Genomic DNA, 19332 nt, shown 5'->3' on the forward strand with positions numbered 1-19332 from the left:
ACTGACGTCGTAGACACTCGAGTGGGCGCGCACACTCGCCGGCTAATTTACTGAGGACAAGGTCAGTCGTGGATGGGCAGGATGGTAATTGACGGTAGTGAGATTCACGCTAAAATAAAAAAAATTAATGAAAGCAGAGGCACAAGGAGGGCATGGGCGACGCAGATGGATAAACCAATAGAGCCGAGAGGCAGGAGCAGGACTGCGTAGAGGCGCACCACCAGAGCGGGGACACACCCACGCAATACGGTAGGGGTGACACCTATAGGAAGGGAAGAGGGAGGACTCACTTCACGATCGACCTGTGCACCACACGCCGGCGCTGGCCACAGAGAACAACGGTGAGGTCTGTTTTTCCTCTTCTCTCCGTTCCTGGTAAGAAGATGTAAGTTTGCGCATCTGTGCAGCTTCGTCTCACTCGCATCGCTTTGTTTTTCCTTTTCACGCCAGTGGCGTTGAGTGCGGATGCGCTGACAGGGTTGCCAGCACACATTCCAGAGTGGGGATTGGCTTCTTCCACCTCGGCGGCGTGGGCACACAAAGGAAACAAAAGTAACAGTGATGTGGCTACAAAATGATAATGTCTGCAGTGACACCGTCGCCGCTGCCGAAGAGCCTCCAGCCAAACCGGCGGTGGTAGAGCACGACGACACATCCTACGGAGAGCAGCCAGACTAGCACGATAAGAAGCCCCTGCATCATTGCTGGAATGAAGCCGATGGACATAACGCACGACATCACGCACGTCACCACCACCACCGCCATGGTCCATCGGAGAATCGCTTCCAATGACTCCGCCGTGGCGGTGTGACACCGCAGCGCAAAGGCAAAGAGACCAAGGAACGTCACCGCAGTAATGACGTAGGAAGCCAGCGATGTCAGAAACCCCGTTGCCACCGCCGTCGCCTTCAGCGCCCACGCCAACAACTCGCAGAAGAGGCCGTCAAGACGAGGCTCCAGGGCGTAGTACAGCACGTTTTTCCCACCCAGCATCCGAAGGAAGCCGATGCCGACGTCGAAGCCTACAAAAGACACGGCGATCAAGAGCCAAGCGAAGACGCCAGCAAACCAGTGGGCACCGCTGCCGCAGGTATACGGAGGAGAGGTTGCAGTGTAGTTCACATGCGTTCCATCGCATGGCAGGAGACAGCCGGCGCAGAAGAGTATCAGCAGCAGTAGTGCTAGAGGAAACCAGGAGCTGAGTTGAATCCATGCCCGCATACGGTCCTCTGGCTCGCGTACGTGAAAAGGGTTGTAGCCCATAGCGGGCAGGAGGAGAACTCCAAAGACGACCGCCAACAGCCCCACGTAAATCAAAATGCCGAGACAGAGGGCGAAGACGAGCCCACCCAATGTACCGGGCAGGCCGAACATTGCGAGGGCGTAGAGGTTTCCCTTTTCGGAGTAGTGTGTGAAGAGATGGAGATACAACGGGTGCCCCACTGCGACAACCGCCAGCGTCTGCATCACAACCCACGACCCGCCCGTGTTGGGGAGCAGCCGCGTAACGGTCGACGAGACACGCTCGTAGCGATGATGACCGACTTCGATAAACATATAGGGCGCGATGCGCCTCAGCAGACTGGCGATCAGCATGCACAACACCACGATCATGAGCATGGCGTTAACACCGCGCGGGTGGACATGGCTGGCACTGACCATAATCATTACGTACACGACAAGTGCGAAGATTTGCAGCGCGAATGGCACCACAGTTTGTACATTGCGAAAGACCAGCGCCGGTACTGCGGCGATCACCGGGGTGTCAGGAGGCACACTGTCGAACGTCACCATGGCTAACGTGTGTCTACGTACGAAGGTAGCGCACGCACGGAGATCCCACACAAGGGCGAAGGGTGGAGGCGTGCTTCTCTGAGAACGAGAGACAGAGAAAGGCGCTGGAGTACACGCGAAGGAAAAAAAGAGACTGTAGCGTCCTGAGCACTTCTTTCTGTGTGTGTGTGTATGGATGTACGCGTGAGGGTGGCTGTGCGAGGACGGGTGTTCGATGTACGTCAAGCCGCAATGGCAAGACGAGACCGCTTTCGCAGTTCAGACTCAGCCAAACAGTCGAGTTCGAGGCACAGAACGAAGAGGAGAACAAAAAGAAGGCACGAAAGATACGCCGACAAATCGTGCCGTAGCTGCCTAGGAGGGATGAGCACCAGTGAGATTGACTCCTGAAAAAGAAAAGACAGAGGGATGAGGTGGCATCACGCTAACCCCTTTAACTATCGACAAACATATCGCGCAGGTTGGCAGAAAGAAAAAAGAAGGAGCAACAGAAAGTGGTGCGGCAGCGCCAAAAGGCGATGGAGGCCTTCCGAGACCCAACAAATCACGTTCTTCAGCCTCCATCGTTCACGCCAAAGACGTCATTCGCGGCAGTGGCCACGCAAAAAGGCGCTCCTCCACCAGGCGCGGAGTCGCTTGAGTTGCTCCCGTAGTTCAGTCGTTACCAGAGTGACACACACGCAGCACCACCACAAAAAATGTGCACACACAAAACGCTTCCACAAATCCGGGCCTATCAGCTTTGGCGTAGCGCAATGGTAGTGGTATGGATGACGTGCCATCACAGGAAGACAGACGAGGCGAGCGGAAAGGTCGCTCGTTGGAGGGAGGGAAACTAACGGAGGGGGCGGGTGGACTGAGCAGTGTGAGGAGCCACCAGACAAGCGACCCGCTGCCGTTCCCTTCGCCACTCCTGTTCTCCCATTTTCTGCCCTGTTGTGCCCTCCTTTTTCTTATCGCCAGACATAGGTGCCTAGGGGGGTGAACTCCCGCATCAGAAGCCCCGCCTCACGCAGCCGCTTGAACGCCGTCGGGGCGCTGCGCTGGTACTTCACAGGCAACTCCATGATGTAGTAGTGGATGTCCTTGCCTGGGACTGTCTGCACAAGACCGATGATGGTGCTCTCCAGCTCACAGGAATCCGCGCGGGAAACGGACGCTAAACGGTGGTCTGGCCTTTCGGGCCCCGTTGGGGCCGTCGATGGGGCGTTCTGGAGAAACGACAGGTCCTCCTCATCTGCGTCGTGGAGTCGCACCTGGTGCCGCTTCGGGTTCGAAAATAGCGGGTACCAGCGCGGTGCAGCATCCTTGCCGTCGCTGCGGTCAATGTCTACCTTGCCATTGCGCTTCAGCACACCCCAGAGAAGGTGGTTCAGGTGCATCACATTGTTTTCGCCGAAGTAGCGATTGGCATAGTAGGTGCTTGTCATCCCCGGATCGCTGCGGATGGTCTGCAACAGACTGCTAGGGGTCAGTGGACGCTCCGCCCCTAGAAGCAGCACGACGCCTCGCCTCATGCTGAAGGGAACGTACGCACAACTGACAAGAGAGGGGAAGAGGGAAAAATAGCTGCATATGTGTACCCCTCTCCCAAGCGTAGAAGGGACAACGCAGCAGAAAGGTGCTGTGAAGCTTATTCTACAAGGAGACACGGGTTGTCCAGCCTAGACGAACAAAACCCTCCACACACACACACACGACACGGAGGCCGTTGTGCTCTCAAGTGAAGTGTGGTGAGAAACACGAGATCGGACAGAGAGAGACATTGTGTGGTGATCGTAAGACACTTGCTGCATGAAAGGCGTGTGCAGTTGCTCTCTCTCAAGTGTGGGCACACGTCCGAAGGTTTAGATCCATGGCTCACAAGACAGCTCTCCTGCGAGTAACGCAATACCCGCAGCAGAGGAGACGGCACCACCGCAACATGGGTTCGGTTGCTTGGTAGCCTGAAATCGACGATCCGCGCGCAGCGCTATCTATGGCGTCTGGCTAACCTTGAAGGGTGTCAACGGATCGCAGCAGGAGACAACTCCATACCTCAGGAGCCCGAAGCAAAGCAAAGAATACGGCATACACTTTCGTAGATTTCCTTCTTGTTCGTTTGGAATGCACAGGGGGGTGTATCGGCTTGTGTGCGTATCTGTGAAGGGTATGTGTGTAGCTCCTGTGAGAAGAGCTGAAACACCGCACTTGCACTCCCCGTACACACTGCAGCACACCTCAAACCCTCTCGACGCACACGAGGGGCGTATCACCCCCCTCCTGCGACCCTGCATACCAATGCGACGACCCAGGGAACAAACAACCACGCAACGAGAAGCCAGTAGTAGAGAGTACATGTCTTCAGAAAAGACGGCGCGCTGAGAGAGGAAGAGAAGGGGGAGGGGCGATTACGAGGCAACAGGCACTGATTGGCTGCACTGTCCATCGTTGCCGCAAAGAGAAAAACCCAATAAGGAGCGGAACAGCGAAGGAGCGGCCACAGTCGCACGCTGACGGCGTAGCCCGCGTATATTGACGGTAACATGCGTCTTCCAGTGCCTGTGTGTGTATGTGTGTGTGTGTGTGGGAGGGGCGGGGGGGGGGGGAGGGGGAAAGAGTTGGTGGGGGGCATAGTGGGAGCGACGCGTAAAGTCTACAGAGAAATGAAGAACAGCGCAAGAGAGAGAGAGGTGGAGAAGACACCACCACATAGAGAACATCAAGAGGAAAGAAAAAAAAAAACAGTTTATCAACTACCCACTTGCACCCTACCGACTCCAACACACCCACATGCACAGACATTCACGCTCAATGAGATACGGCTGAGACACACCACAACAAAGACGCATCAAGGCGACACGTGGGGGTGCGAGTAGATCAACTGTCGTTCATCCTACCATCAAAACTCCACACAAGACATCCACAGACAAACAAAGACACGTAAGCAAAGCAGCGAGAGACTTAATCTAGAGGTATATGAAAACGCGCCACACAGAGAGAGAGAGAGAGAACAACAAGAACAAAACGTCGACATCCAGGGGGCAATCGATGCAGCAGAAGACCCATGGCTTGCTGGCATCAGCGCACATGAAAGGGAAGTGGAGGAGTTGAAAAGAGATAGAAATACGAGTCGAAGGAGACTCGGGTAGAAGTCCCTGCCCCTAGCTCCTCGCTGTGCGTTTTCGGAGTTCTTCTTCAGCGGCGAGCAGGGCTCGCATGCTTGATCTGCTCCGTGACCAAATCGAGTCGTGCACGGACGGCGCTGTAGCGGTACTGTGCTTGCTCACGAACCACCTCAGGTGGGGAGGCGCGGAACGGCAGCACCAGAACGCTGACTAGTTTGTACTCTAAGTTTTCCACAAACTCCAAATTGGCGGTGCCATCGTCTCCGAGGAGGAGTGCCGCGATGAAACGACCCGGCTCGCGGATGCATCGGTTGAACATCTTCAACAGCGTCATCAGGAACTCGGAGAACTCACACACGAGGTTCTGATCCTCGCGCAGTCGCAGAAATCCCTGGTCGTTGATGATGCATGTGTAGTGGAAGAAGATGTCCGACTCGGTGGCCACCTCTACACGAAGACTAGCCAGGTTGCGCTCTTCACCAGTGGTGAGCACCTTGACCTTCATCGGCTCCAGAGAGCCAGCAGAGGACTGGCCGTCTCGCATGGCGCGCAATTCGAATGGCACCTCACGATCGTAAACAAGACGCGAGCCATCCGCAAGTGATGGGTCCGCCTGCTGTATCGCTATGAAATCCTGCTCCAGCTGGGATAGAAGGTCCGCCATGAGTGAGCCAGGAAACGCAGTCGCGTGGTTGTGGGTGCTCAACTAGGCTAGCAGGGACGGGACCGCACCTAGAAGGGGGCAAGCGCCGTCAACAGGAACGGGGATGGCAAGCGAGAGAAAGAGAGAGCTGAAATCTCTCACAACGTCATCTATGGAAGAAAACGTGAAGGGACGCGACGCAAGCAGCGCGCCAAGCGAAAAAAGAAACCCACAAAACGGCAGGTGTAATGTGGATGGCGAGAGAACTTGAGAAAGCGTGTGGGTGCCCATGTAAGTCGCTTACGAGCACTTCCTAAGTGTCGTGGGGAGTCGGAGCTGCTCACTGTCTGGGTGTAGTTGTGTATGAAGAACAATCGTCGGTGGCAAGGTGAGGGGGTGGAGTTCCAAGTGGCAAGAGGCAACTTTACGAAGTAACAACCTGAGACACTGTGTAGCGTGCGTGGTGGCAATGTGGAGAAAGTGAGGGGCTGCAGTAGGGAGAATGAGAATAGTGGTAAAGGTGGTAGCCCTCGAACCCTCTGCGCGCATTACAACGAGGACCGAAGCAGCGTCAGAAGAAGCGGATCGTACGTGTTGGCAGCGAAGGTGATGACAAGGAACAAGGGAGACCGGCCTTCAAAATTGCACCTCAGCTTTGTCTTGCAGCGTAGTACGTCGGGTCCCTTTTTCATTGGTGTGTGTGTATGGGTGTGTGTGCATACGGCTGTCTCTGGCGTACAACACCGCCCCCCCCCTCCCCACCCCAAACAGTGGAGTCGGTCGTCGATAAACAAAGCAGCTCTGCAGGTCTCAATGCCGGCAGTTTTTTTTGTTGCCACTTCAAAGGCTCTTGAGTTGGCGCTTAAGTGTGTGAAATACTGCGCGCATTGGCAAATTCGTCCGGTGCATCAGGCAAACAGGTGTACAAGCCATCGCGATGCAGAGCGCGGACTGAAAGAGACCGCACACGAGCCCAAGAAAACCCCCGAAATCTCCATTAAGCAACGAAGTATCTTCGCTCGGGCAGACGGTACCACAGATAGTTGATTGAAGAGCGGAACTGGGCATGAGGCATGCCTCGTTATTTGGATTTGGCTGTCACAAGCGGTAGCCTCTCTGCATAGAAGGCCTCTTGTTGAAGTAAACTTCCTCTACTATCTCACGCTGGCGCGCGCAGTCCACGCAGACACCGCCGCCGTCCTTCTGCCGATTAGAGTTCCACCTGAACGTGTAGGCAATACCGCTGGCAGCAAAGAGAAGCGCGATGGGGAGGAAAAAATTCAACTTCTTCGGCAGTATGTGCCTACGAGAATCCATGGCGGCCAGGCGAGGCGAGGCCGCCGCTACATTCGGCCCTTTGTTGATGCCAGGCAGTTTCATTGCTCTGCGCGACTCAGTGCTACAGTGACTCGCTAAAGAGAGGAAAAGAAAGGAGCAAGAAAAACAGAGACCATCACCACAACAATGAGCCTCACTGACTGTGTGCTTGCGTGTGTGACCACCTGTAAGGGGGCCGCGTCCAAGCTACGTCGAGGTTGCGTCCGGGGTACGGAAGCCGCTACTCAGAAATGTGCTTCAATATTCACGTGCAGAGATATAGCGGATGAGGTGCACACACACACACACACACACACACACACAAAGACGCACCGATATGACCCGCTTTGTGAAAACTGGTGAGCTGAGGGCGGGTGACTCATCAAGCCAGACAAAGAGGAAGGTAAAGGACAACGAGAGGAGCGAGCAAACAAAGCGTGGCGGAAAATGGAAAGTAGAGAGAAGCGAGGAGGGAGGAGGGATACCTACAGTAAAGCCAAACCTCCGCGAGTGCAAAGCAGCAGCAAAACAACACTTCCACGCTGCGGCGTCGTTGAGATCGTCAGAGTGCGACCCACGTCGACACGCAACACCACGCGACGCACACGTCATCCAGAATGGAGGATAAAGACGGTATGTCATCAAGCAAAAAAAAGAAAGCAAATGGCTGTCGCCGCTCGCCAACTGAGCGACTCTCCTCACATCAGGACGCGGCGTGCACGTCTGTCATGTGCTGCTGTCCGTTCAAGGCGTTTTTTTTTCCTCATGAAAGACACAGAATACACTGCTAAGCACTGGAGGGGGGGGATTCCACGGCAACACACGACAGGCTCATATCGGGGTATGCCCGTCTCTGCGTGCGTAGGTACTCAAGGGCAGAAAAAAAAAAAACGTACAGTCCTGTACAACACAAGCCCCCGGAACATCCCCCTCTCTTCCTGTCTTCAATCCTCGACTCCTCGCATTGCATCGCCGTCAGCTGCAAGAGAGGGCTCAAAAGGAGAGGAGAGAGAGCCACGCCGGGGGAGAAGGGAGGGAGAAGGAGGTCTGCACTCTCGACAGGAACACAAGCTGAGCGAGAATAGACCCAGCACTGCTTCCACACTTTTGCGCTCCTATAACAGGGGAGGGAGGGAACCGAATCCAGCACGGCTTTTCTTCCATGGTGCGGGATTCGGTCAAGCCCCCTGCCAAAAGGGGAAAAAAAATGAAAAGCAACAAGTCCATTTTCTCGGTTCCACCTCACGGTGCCGTATAGTATTCGACACCCGTACACCGAGGCGGGGGGAGAAGGGGAGGCGGGTGAAGTGAAACGTGCATGAGTATAAGCTGTTGTCTCCCCGCCCTCCACAGTTTCGGCCTCAGTGTTCAACGTGGATCAAGCTGGGCTCGTAGCCCTCCGGCGCCTCGAAGCCAAGCAGGTTAATGAAGGTGGCTGTGACATTCGCGAGACCCGCCGTGGGCAGGTCCGTGCGCATCGCCACGCGAGGATCGAGGCCCGCACCACCGATGAACACCGGAACCGGGGCAAGGGTGTGAGACGTGAGAGGGAGTACGTTTCCCTTCTCATCCTTCATCGGCTTCCCCTTCTTGTCGCGCTGCGCCATGTCGTCGGAGTTGCCGTGGTCAGCCGTCACGATGAAGACGCCATTTACACTGTCCACCGCCTCCTTGAGCTTCGCCAACGACGCATCAACCGTCTCGATGCTGACAATGGTGGCCTTGAGGTCGCCCGTGTGGCCCACCATGTCGCCGTTGGGGAAGTTGATGCGCACCACATCATACTTTCCGCTCTTCAAGGCCTCGATGGCCATTTCAGTGATTTCTGCCGACTTCATCTTCGGCTTCTCGTTGAACTGGATGCGGTCGCTCGGCACCTCTTTGAAGGTCTCGTGCATCTCGTCCACCTTGCCGCTGCGGTTGCCGTTCCAGAAGTAAGTCACGTGGCCGAACTTCTGCGTCTCAGAGCAGGCGAAAATGTTGAGCCCGGTGCCGCACAAGTACTCCTCGCTCACACAGGCCAGCTTCGGCGGCGGTACGAGAAAGTTGTTCGGGATGCCGAGGTCTCCGTCGTAGCGCATCATACCAGCGTAGCGGACCTTCGGCACGCGCACGCGGTCAAACTTGTTGAAGTCATCATCCTCAAAAGCGCGCGACATCTCAATCACGCGATCGCCACGAAAGTTAAAGCACAATACAGCGTCGCCGTCCTCGATAGTGCCGAGCGGCTTGTCGTGGTTGTCAACCACGACGAAGGGCGGGTAGTACTGGTCCGTCACCTTGGCGTCCTCCTCGCGGAACGTCGTGATGGCCTCCTTGGCGCTGTGGAAGTGGCGAGCGTCACCGAGGACCTGCGCCCTCCAGCCGCGCTCCACGATTCTCCAGTCAGCGTCGTAGCGGTCCATCGTCACGAACATGCGGCCACCACCGCTAGCTATCTGCGCATCGCAGCCGCTCTGACGCACCTTCGCCAGCACCGTCTCCAGCTCCTCTGTGAAGCGGAAGGAGGAGCCATCGGGCACGTCTCGGCCATCGTAGAGCACGTGCACACGAATCTTCTTTGCGCCATCCTTGACGGCGTGCTCGATGATGGGGTAAAGCTGGTTGTCACGCGAGTGTACACCACCGTCGCTTAGCAAACCAATCAAGTGCAGCGTGCTACCTTCCTTGCAGAAGCTGCCGTGGAGGTAGCGATACCCCTCGCTGGTGTAGATGTCGCCGCTCTTGAGTGCGTCGTCGACCAGGGAAGCACCCTGGAGGGCCACGCGTCCAGCGCCGAGAGCGTTGTGGCCAACCTCGCTGTTGCCCATATCGGCATCTGTAGGCAGGCCCACGGCAGTACCGTGCGCGCGGATGGTGCGAAAGCAGCGGGGGTTCTTGCGCTGAGCGTCCATGAACGGGGTCTCGGCCATGTGGACCGCATCGTACTCATCTTCCGGGCCCATACCGACACCATCCATCACCACAATCAGCAGCTTGCGGCGAGGGAGTTCCGCGTGAGGCGTCAGACAAAGCTTCGACATGATGATGTGACAACGAAGGCGTCTGCGAGCGAGGAGCGCGAGCAACAGCTTTTGTAGGGTGAAGAGTCACTGCACCTGAGTGTGTGTGTGTGGTGATGGGGGGGAGGGGAGGGGAGGGTGTCTCTACAAATGTGTTCTGAAGTAGATCGTAATGCAGTAAAGCACGAGAGTAGCGAGAGATTCTGCCGGGGGATTAGGAGTATGTTTAAGAGCAAAAAGTGAATCAGGGGACGTAAATAGGGTCACTGCTGGGGTTGCAAAGAAGGATGGCAGTGGAGGTGGCATGGTGGTGGCGGGGGAGTAAAGTGGAGGGATGGGTGAGGGGCGAGTCCCGTAAAGTGTGCACATGCCCACCACCAGGGCTCTGCCCATACAAGAGGCGGCTCCTTCATTGCAGAGGTGTGTCGGGCACGGGCAGAGTGTGGCGCCGTTTCATACCCTCACTTCTTGTCTCCCCCCCCCACGCGTTTAGTCTCGTTATGCAGAAGAAGGGTGCAGAAGGCAAAAGCTAAACACCGGCCGAAAAGTCGTTTCCTTCGCACGACTATGCTCCGCTGCATTCGTGCAGGATGTACGCTCTTCTCCACTGCTAGCCTTCGACTCTGTACGCGTAGATCTGTATGTCTGCGTGTGTGTGTGTGTGTGTGTGAGGGGGTGACTATGTGCGGGGGGTCTCTCTCGCCTCGTAGCGTAGTTGCCGTGTCAGCGCTTGCGCCACTTGCGCTATAAGCAGCTCATAAGCACGCAACGGCCAAGCGTCAATGATGGCTAAGAAATGCGTGAGGAGAGCACATGGTGCGCTGTAACACTCGGATTTCTTATATCCAACCCGTCCATTCTCCGCGATGCAGCACCACCTCAAACGCCACTCTAGCCCCAGGGCCTGTCAGCAGGCACATCGCGCAGGGCCAAGCGGCCGACGGACACGCGCGGTACAGCAGTGCCGCCTCGGTGACCTGAGCACCGTCTCTCCCTCATGCCCCGCCCACCCCCCGCTCCGCAGGCCGCCTCACTCCCGCTCCCATTTGCGCCGGCCATCAGCTGCCCCAGCCCCCGGGGTGGCACGCAGAGTCCCCACACCGCTAGTCAGCCGGCGCCGGGGGCGAGATGCCGCCCAGCAGCGGGGACACTTTTGCCCATCATATGGATGGCACACACGTGCTCGCTGTCGTAGGCCGCTCCGGCGCAACGCCATCCACGACCCGGCCGCCGGAATCAGCAGCGGTAAAGCGCTCCAACCCTCCTCATGCCGCAGGCACCCGACCCTGTCAACGTCGGAACTGCTTCGGCACTGGCAGCGATGATGGGGGCTGCTTGGCGTCCTCACACAGAGTGGGGGGAGGAGGGCTGGGCCCTGGGTACCACGCACTGAAGTGTCCCTCAAGCGAAGGGCCGACAAACACCCCGAACCAGCAAAGGAAAAAAAATGATGGGCAGCAGGCGTCATCACAGCCAGGTGTGCCTTGGGTTCCCCGGCAGGCAGGATACACTAGCCGTCTTTGCAGCTCTCTCTTGAAGAAAGAGGGCTGTCGTCGGACTCTGCTGAGGTCCTCGTTGTGGTTTCTTTTGCTTTGAGCTCCTCCTCCACAGCAGAGGCAGCATTAAGGATCATTTGCAGCGCAGTCATTTGGTTTGTCGCGACCGTCATGTTCATGTCACGCATATCGGCCATGAAAATCTCATCCTGCAGGCACCACTCTCGTGGCATCAACTCCGGCACGTGCTCGTTGTCCACGAATCCGAGCTCGTAGAAGCAGTCAAGGTACCGGCCCCACGCCTCGTTCGGGTAACCGAGAAAATCGACACAGACCAAGTACCGCTCGCTGTTCACAACACGACTGTGGCGCGGCTTCGCGACGTGCACGCGACTGTACAAAAAACACGACAGGTACACCACAGCACGCGAAAGAGGCGAAAACGTGTCGAACAGCTTCAGCACACAACAACCACCTTTGCGCAGTAGTTTGAGGGCTGCAAGCCACTGTCCGTACATGATGCGAGATGATATTGTTTCCTGGTAGTTGGCGACGGAGAAGTCAACGCTGAAGCCGCCGTCGGCGACAACGAGAAACATCGGAGCAGCCTTGGTGATCGACACGAGACAGTCGATGTTGCTCAGTTTGAAGATATCCCCCGTGCCATCAAGGCCGTAGGTGCAGGTGAACTGCGGCGAGTTGAGCAGAGAATTGTACCAATCGAGTCCGCTTACACCAGCGAGTGTCATACCGTAACCGTGTAGGTGTCGCCACCCCTGCTTTCGGCCAGCTTTGAACAGCGCCTGGCTGAAGGCACCGGGCCCGCCACACACATCTGCAAACGCAAAGTCGCGCGGCCGCTTCCTCGACTTGCCACACAAGAGCTTCGAGAGCTCCATCCAGACCCCGGTGGACTCCATCGACTCGAGCAGTTTGTGTCCTGCACGGTTCGAGAACTGCTGCTGCTCCCCGCTGAGAGCCAACGGAAAGAGCTTGTTGCGAGTGGCCGTGTATGCCTCCATCGGGATGGTGTCCAGCTGTGTTTTTACAGCCCACAACTCCTCACGAAGAGAAGCCTGCTCGTCATCGAAGGCGTCGCGCCAGTGACGCTGCTTGAAGTAATTGCAGCACAAAGACGCCAGCGGCGGGAGCTCGGCTTCCCTGTCACGGCGAATAAGAAACTCCAAAGAGCGATCCTCGACCGTCCTCATTGATCGCTCTCCCTGTCTCGTTCGCAGATTCACCAAACTAACAACCACGAGTCCGAGGTTGATGGGGGGAAACAAACGAGTTGGGGAGGGGTTGACGCCATACGTACGCATAATATGGAAACAGTGAGCAAAGACGAAGAGATGCAAGGCGAGAGGGTACAAGAGGGAAGGCAGTTATGATGTGAAGTGCGGACCAGAAGCAAAGCCATGGCTGCGCCCCCAGCCACGCTACACAGGCAAGGCGGGGAGAGACGCTTGCGAGGGGATTCAGCGACGACACAGTTTGACCGTCTTCATGCTTGTCAGTGATTGTGCGTAGCGCCATAAGTATTTCTTTTTTCGGTTTCTGCTCGTGTGCCCTGTCACTTGTTGCCTTTCCGGCCGTGGCTTCTCAACGAAGAATACATAAAGAAGCCTCCCAGGGGTAGTAATCGAACTGCAGTCAAGTGCAGTCCTCGCAGTGAGTGAAAGAGAGAAGGGCTAATGGGTTCAACAGAGTTGATCAAGGACGTAAAAGCGAGATTGACGCATAGACAATTGCCTTAGGAGCATTGATGAAACAGAAATAGGCGCAGAGGCACAAGGACAGGTGAAGGGTGTGTGCGGATGCAACAGAGCGAGCATTTGAAGGAATACGACGGCAGTACAGAATGGAAAGAAAAGGTGTGCAACGTTCATTAGCAGCAGGGTTGAAGTGAAGAGTTATAGCACGTCATTGTCTCCCTCATATCGGCATCTTCAGCTTTGTATCAGCGAATCCTCATGGTGTCTTTGCACCGCATGTTTTACTTTGGGATGAGGAATGATGATGGTCCGCCAGCTCCGCGCGTGGTATCCCCAAATTCCGTATGCACTCGTTGGGCGGAAGTCAAGAACCTGCCGCCTGCTCTCGAGTACGGCTGTGCGGACCCGTGGCATCAGCGGAAATGGCCGGGGCTGGGGCTCTGCCGAAGAGGCCTGCGGTCATCACAGAACTTGCCCCCGCGCACTACGCACCGTGTCTACGATTCAACGAAGATGCGCATCCACCTGTCGCTGTTCCGTTGCGGTGCTGCTGAGCGCAATCTTAGACGTGGCCTGCGCCCTATGCCGGTGGGCTGCGCGACGCCAAACGGTGCGGGGTCGCCACGGCTCCTTGACGGAGCTGCGGTGCACAACCGTAGTGCAGATGAACTGTGGTGGTATGTGCCTATATGTCGATGCCTTCTCGGTAGAACGCTACTTTGAGAAGAGAAAAAGCAGCATTTTTTTTTTTGGGGGGGGTGGGTGACAGCAAGACGTCGTGCTGACACACCTGAAGAAGGAGAAAGCACCAGCCTGCAAACGGCAGCGAATGCGCATCCATCGCTGAGGGACGCGTTTCGCTGATTTCTAATGTCCTTCCTGCGCATGCCTGCTTCTTTGTGGCCCGTTCATACGTTTTTTTTTTTGTTTGGTTATGGTGTGAGTTTTCTCTGCCGTACGTAGTATTCCTCATCAGGCTCAAACATACCAATCACGGGGTATTTGCTGTCGAACTTTGCGGCCCACTCATCAAGGCTTTGCATGTGCTCTGGAGCGAGGTCGTCCCAGTTTGCATTTGCTTCCTCGTCGCTGATCAGCATCTTGCCGAGGCACCGTGACACCTCTTTGCCAGCAAACACCGCGTACGAGTTGCCAGGACCGTAGAAGGCGGCCCCACTGGTGCAATCATACACCTTGCCTTTCACAGACATGTAGATTGGCTTGCCGTTCTCACCGGTGAACTTGGCCAGCTCTTGGGCAGTGAAGGATTTCACTTCCGCTGGCTCTGCTGGCTTGGCCGCTGTGTTACCGCTGTCATTCGTATCTTCGCCGTCCTTGGAGCCGAAGAAACGGTTCCCGAAGTCCCACCAACTCATTTACAGATCGGGCCTGTGTCGTAGAGGTGGAGCGGGTGAGTGAGATGGGCACAATGCGACCGTATGTGAGCCGACGGGGGGGGGGGGGGGAGCAGGCCGATAACGATTTAGTGAGGGAAACAACGCAATGGCTGACACGAGGAAGAACAGACGCGGCGCCTAAAACAGAAATCATCGAAAAAGGCGAAGAAACGGATCGATTTTCTGTTTTCTTTTGCCCGCCGCTTGTAAGCACTGCAAAGGAGGAAAGAAGAAAGAAAAAATGGTGATGATGCGAGGGGAGGATGGGGAGAACGAAGCGGCTGTCTGTCGCTTCGGCAGGTGACTGGGTGCACGCCTATGAGTAAGAGAGAACGCACCAGAGAGAGAGAGAGCGAGAGAGTGCTCTACAATTTTCTTTCCTCTTACCCCGTGGCTAACGAAAATGAAAGGAGGAGAAAACAGCAATAAAGTGGGCGATGACGGAGGGTGATGTAGTGCTGTGGATAGTGACAGTCAGTCATACGCGGCGGTATGTGGATCATATATGTATATATACGTGGGCCATACTCGATGCAGAGGGGGAGGGAGAAGGTGCGCATGAGCGTTGATAGGAAAAGAGAGAAAAAGGCAAGAGAGAACTGCACTGTCATGCAGCAGTAACACCATTGTCAGGGTGCTGATTCAAGAGCACTGCAAGTAGAGCGGGAGATAAGGCGGTGGATGAGGTCTGTTACTTTAAAAGTGTTGCCCCACTTTTCTCAAAATGCCGGCAACAAGGGAGGCGGGATCGGATTACTTCCTTACGTTCTATGGGTGGAGATAATCCCCTGCACATGTGTGCTGACGGAAAATATGAAAGGCATGGTCATCGTTGTGGTGACGAGGGAGAGAACAGGAATCGTCGATAGCACACATAGACAAACACTATAGTAGACACGCGAGCAAATGAACAGAGGCACACACGATAGAGTAGTTTACATGACGGCCAATACCCATGGGCACCGACTAGTTCCCCTTACACTGACCACGAATGCATGCACATATCCAATGGGAGAGGAGCAGGAGGTGCACAAGGGAGAAATGAGTTGTAGTAGCAAAACTAAAGGTCCAACTCACGCAGTTCCGTCTTCGAAAAAAACAAAGGCTGAAGAAAAAAAAAAAAACGCACCGCTGCTGCTCACGACGCGGTCGCGTACCTCTTGGCCAACGTCTCCTTCAGCTGCAGACCAAAGTCCAGCGCCTTCTGATTCATCACCGCTCGCTGCTCCTCTACCTTCGCCTCCCATTCTGCAAGCTCGGCTTCTTTGCGCTCGGTCAGCTCCGCTATTTTCACGAGCAGCAGGTCATTCTCTGCCTCAGCCTCGTGCGTAGCCTTCTCCATATTCAGATGGCGCTGCTGAAGTTGGTCGAGGTTTGATGTGGCGTAGTTGCTCACAGCCTTTACCTTCTCGTCCAAGTCACGGCTCTCCCTTTCAGTCAGCACCTCAGTCTCAGCAATGCGTCGCTCGAGCTCAGCGATCTCGGCGTTGAGGCGGAGGCCCTGATCCGTGCTAATAGCTAGCATCTTTTCTACCGCTGCGCACTGCTGAGAGAGCGACGCCAACTTCTCCTTGCGAGCCGCGATCACCTCCTCTGGGGAGACACTCTTCTTAAAGCCCTTGGGCGGCATTGTGTGGGAGAGAGACTGGGGAAGTAGGTTGTAGAGAAACGAGTGAGGAAAAAAATATGTCTACGTGTGGCGCTCACCGCTGACACGGAGGCTCTGGGGGAGGGGGGAGCAGGCGCTGTGAATGTGTGCGTATCCCCGTAGCGCGCAGAGAGGAGAGGACGGAGCAAGAGGAAGAGAAACGGATCGCGAGTGTCGCTGCATGTGCCATACGAGGCACGCATGGTGCGGCGGACGCAACAAGAAGAGATTCCATGAAGGATATTAAGACTTTCCACAGCATTTTGAAGACACGCATCTTGTGATCCGCTCATGAGTGGCTGGTCCTTCATACCACAAGGACAAGCGCGAGCGTGACACCATGGTCGCGACACCTCAACAATGAACGTGTGTTCTACAAGAAAGAAGGAAAGCCCCTCCCCTCCCCGCAAACTCTTTGCCGTTTTCTGTTTGCTCAACCACGTGAAAAAGAAAAAGCGCCTGCACAACAGCGCACATCGAAAGAGCGAGGGAGGGAGGGAGAAGAAGAGCCGTAGAAAGGCGTCCATAGAGCAAGACAAGGGGCGAGGGGACGCAAAAGACAACGGCAAACCCGCACGAACGAAGTTGATCGACAACAAAGCACGAGAAAACCGAAAACAAAGCCAAAGCGACCAGAAACGGGGTAGCGGGCGGGGAAGGCAAAGACAGCGAGACACCGCCTGCCTCCCTCTCCATGAAGGAAAGAGCATCGAGTGCACAGGAGAGGAAGAAGCAATTCCTTTTCACTCGCAAACCCGTCCATTCTCCGCGATGCAGCACCACCTCAAACGCCACTCTAGCCCCAGGGCCTGTCAGCAGGCACATCGCGCAGGGCCAAGCGGCCGACGGACACGCGCGGTACAGCAGTGCCGCCTCGGTGACCTGAGCACCGTCTCTCCCTCATGCCCCGCCCACCCCCCGCTCCGCAGGCCGCCTCACTCCCGCTCCCATTTGCGCCGGCCACCAGCTGCCCCAGCCCCCGGGGTGGCACGCAGAGTCCCCACACCGCTAGTCAGCCGGCGCCGGGGGCGAGATGCCGCCCAGCAGCGGGGACACTTTTGCCCATCATATGGATGGCACACACGTGCTCGCTGTCGTAGGCCGCTCCGGCGCAACGCCATCCACGACCCGACCGCCGGCATCAGCAGTGGTAGAGGAAAGAAAGAGGCAGAAGAAGGAACCGATGACCACCGGTAGCACACGTCGATCAACAGCAGTGATAACAACTAAGAGAGAGAGAGTAGAGACACCCGCGCACAGCCCCCGAGAGAGAAAGGCTCCGAGAAGGGGCGGGGCGCCTGAATCACACCCGCAACCACCGCAGACAGACGATCGGGTAAACAGCCGCCTCCCCGCTTTACGCGGTCTCTTTCTTTTTCCTTCTTTCCCTCACTTTTCTTTTACCGGTTGTGCACGATGTCGCGCACGTCCGTCAGCACGTCCTCGTGCCTCAGCGTGTACTTGAGGTTCTCGGCGACGGAATAGCGGATGGGCGGAATGGTGCGTGTTTGTAGGCCGTCCTGATTTGAGATGTCCTCAATGACACAGCCGTCGGAGACGTTGTGGATGAGGTACTCATCGCTGCCGAAGCAGTACTTGTGCCCGAAGGCAACAAACATCATCTCTACGCAGATCAACAAGTCCTGCAGCGCCGCTGGGGTATCCTCGGGCTTCCAGTACGACAACTTGGGCAACAGGCCAGCGGCTGATATGAGCTGGATGAGCAAGCCCTGCCAGAACGAAAGAAAGATGACTGCCTTGACGCACAAGAACTTCAGGAACACGTTGCGGCCCTCTATCAAGTCCTTTAATCCCATGTAGAAGTAGAGCAGCGCTGTGAAGGCCACTGTGATGGAGATGTTGTACACCAAGTACGTCCAGAACCTCCCCTTAGTCAAGTCGAACATACTCGAGCCCATCGCGTCCTTGGCTGTTAGGATGACGACGATGATCGTGACAAGCGGCTTCAGAAGCATAAACTGGAAGAGGCACAGACGACAGTTTTGCACGAAGGTCGGCGTCACCTTGATGGGCTCCAGGTAGCAGAAGGGAAAGACCTGCCGCACCGGCGGGCGGTCTTCAATCATGAGGGTGCGGTACACCGTGTCAATCCCACCCATCAGCGCCAGCATGAGTTGGAAGAAGGCGTAGATGACGTAGCTCTCGTAGGTGTCGCGAATAAGGTTGAGATACTCGGCCGCGCCAGGGGCGAGAAGGCTGATCGAGGAGATCACGGCAAACAGAGGCACCATGAACAGAATGCGGACAATCTTTGTCTGACACTCTGGGTCAGAGAAGCAGGTGAGGTGCTCAAGAATTTGGAAGCATGAAAGCAATGCCGCAAAGACGGCGCAGTAGCCCGCGACGAAGTTCGGCACAACGCTTTGGTTCTTCAAGACTGTCGACAGGATAATGTAGATGAAAAAGAGCAGACCCACCACACAGGCAAAGGTACCGGCCCAGTAGTACATCTTACGCCGCTCCGTCTTCCACCGCTGAAGAGCGGAAAAGAGGCCCATGATGTTGGCGACAGTATACAAGAAACAGACAGCGCGCAAAAACCGATGCGGGAGGTGATGGTGAAGGGTGCAAAGCGACGAGCAAAAGGCTAATAAATAAACAAAGCGTCAGTACACAGCGAGCGGAGCAAGACGCGCCTACGCAACTGTAGTCCCCCTCGATCGTTTGCGCGCCTACCACCAGCACCCATGAAGTTCGAAAAACTGCCCCAACAGCACCAGGAGCAGTAGATACAGCAGTGATATGGGCACACAAAGGTTGGATGAATTAGCGACCAGCTTTGTATGACGGCGAAACACACGCAGACACACACATACACACACACACAAGAAAAGAAACGAGAGCAAAAAGGGAGGAGAAGACACAAGAATGGCGTGAGCGGAGGAAAGGACGAGGACAAATGCCTCGCGCAGTCACAGAAGCAAAAGTGACCTGTAGAGGGCTCTTGGGCAGCAGGGGGGACGGATGGGTGGAAGTCTGCGGCGCCTATCAAACTTGCAGAAACACACCAAATTCCTCGACGAAAGCAGCGGAGACGATGATGGAAGTAAACTGTGCTCACTTCTTTCCCGTGCGCTTAGTCCGCAGTGCTGCGGTGCAATAAATAAATATATGTGTGTGTGTGTGGGGGGGGGGTGTTTTCTTTTTCAATAATGTAAGGAAAGACGTGGAGAGGGGGGAGGGGGTACACGT

The 19332-nt window shown here is 55.9% G+C and overlaps 8 protein-coding genes across 8 annotated transcripts; all 8 read right to left on the reverse strand.

Annotated features, from left to right (window-relative positions):
• Positions 1 to 567: 567 nt before the first annotated feature.
• Positions 568 to 1794, reverse strand: LBRM_35_6980 (conserved hypothetical protein; the record flags this gene model as incomplete). Its single annotated transcript, XM_001569260.2, has 1 exon — positions 568 to 1794. One exon carries the CDS (start codon positions 1792 to 1794, stop codon positions 568 to 570), a length of 1227 nt encoding a protein of 408 aa, XP_001569310.2.
• A 953-nt stretch (positions 1795 to 2747) lies between these two features.
• Positions 2748 to 3311, reverse strand: LBRM_35_6990 (conserved hypothetical protein; the record flags this gene model as incomplete). The annotated part of the gene is made up of 1 exon (XM_001569261.1): positions 2748 to 3311. One exon carries the CDS (start codon positions 3309 to 3311, stop codon positions 2748 to 2750), a length of 564 nt encoding a protein of 187 aa, XP_001569311.1.
• A 1660-nt stretch (positions 3312 to 4971) lies between these two features.
• On the reverse strand, positions 4972 to 5565 carry LBRM_35_7000 (conserved hypothetical protein; the record flags this gene model as incomplete). The annotated part of the gene is made up of 1 exon (XM_001569262.1): positions 4972 to 5565. The coding sequence occupies one exon, from the start codon at positions 5563 to 5565 to the stop codon at positions 4972 to 4974; it is 594 nt and encodes a 197-aa protein (XP_001569312.1).
• Positions 5566 to 8222: 2657 nt separating this feature from the next.
• LBRM_35_7010 (2,3-bisphosphoglycerate-independent phosphoglycerate mutase) lies at positions 8223 to 9884 on the reverse strand (the record flags this gene model as incomplete). Its single annotated transcript, XM_001569263.1, has 1 exon — positions 8223 to 9884. The coding sequence occupies one exon, from the start codon at positions 9882 to 9884 to the stop codon at positions 8223 to 8225; it is 1662 nt and encodes a 553-aa protein (XP_001569313.1).
• Positions 9885 to 11373: 1489 nt separating this feature from the next.
• On the reverse strand, positions 11374 to 12570 carry LBRM_35_7020 (putative methyltransferase; the record flags this gene model as incomplete). Its single annotated transcript, XM_001569264.1, has 1 exon — positions 11374 to 12570. One exon carries the CDS (start codon positions 12568 to 12570, stop codon positions 11374 to 11376), a length of 1197 nt encoding a protein of 398 aa, XP_001569314.1.
• Positions 12571 to 14006: 1436 nt separating this feature from the next.
• Positions 14007 to 14450, reverse strand: LBRM_35_7030 (conserved hypothetical protein; the record flags this gene model as incomplete). The annotated part of the gene is made up of 1 exon (XM_001569265.2): positions 14007 to 14450. One exon carries the CDS (start codon positions 14448 to 14450, stop codon positions 14007 to 14009), a length of 444 nt encoding a protein of 147 aa, XP_001569315.2.
• Positions 14451 to 15609: 1159 nt separating this feature from the next.
• Positions 15610 to 16101, reverse strand: LBRM_35_7040 (conserved hypothetical protein; the record flags this gene model as incomplete). The annotated part of the gene is made up of 1 exon (XM_001569266.1): positions 15610 to 16101. One exon carries the CDS (start codon positions 16099 to 16101, stop codon positions 15610 to 15612), a length of 492 nt encoding a protein of 163 aa, XP_001569316.1.
• A 1418-nt stretch (positions 16102 to 17519) lies between these two features.
• Positions 17520 to 18638, reverse strand: LBRM_35_7050 (conserved hypothetical protein; the record flags this gene model as incomplete). Its single annotated transcript, XM_001569267.1, has 1 exon — positions 17520 to 18638. The coding sequence occupies one exon, from the start codon at positions 18636 to 18638 to the stop codon at positions 17520 to 17522; it is 1119 nt and encodes a 372-aa protein (XP_001569317.1).
• Between the last annotated feature and the right edge of the window lie 694 nt (positions 18639 to 19332).

The sequence above is a fragment of the Leishmania braziliensis genome, chromosome 36, assembly GCF_000002845.2.
Source record: "Leishmania braziliensis MHOM/BR/75/M2904 complete genome, chromosome 36".
NCBI classification, from domain to species: domain Eukaryota; phylum Euglenozoa; class Kinetoplastea; order Trypanosomatida; family Trypanosomatidae; genus Leishmania; species Leishmania braziliensis.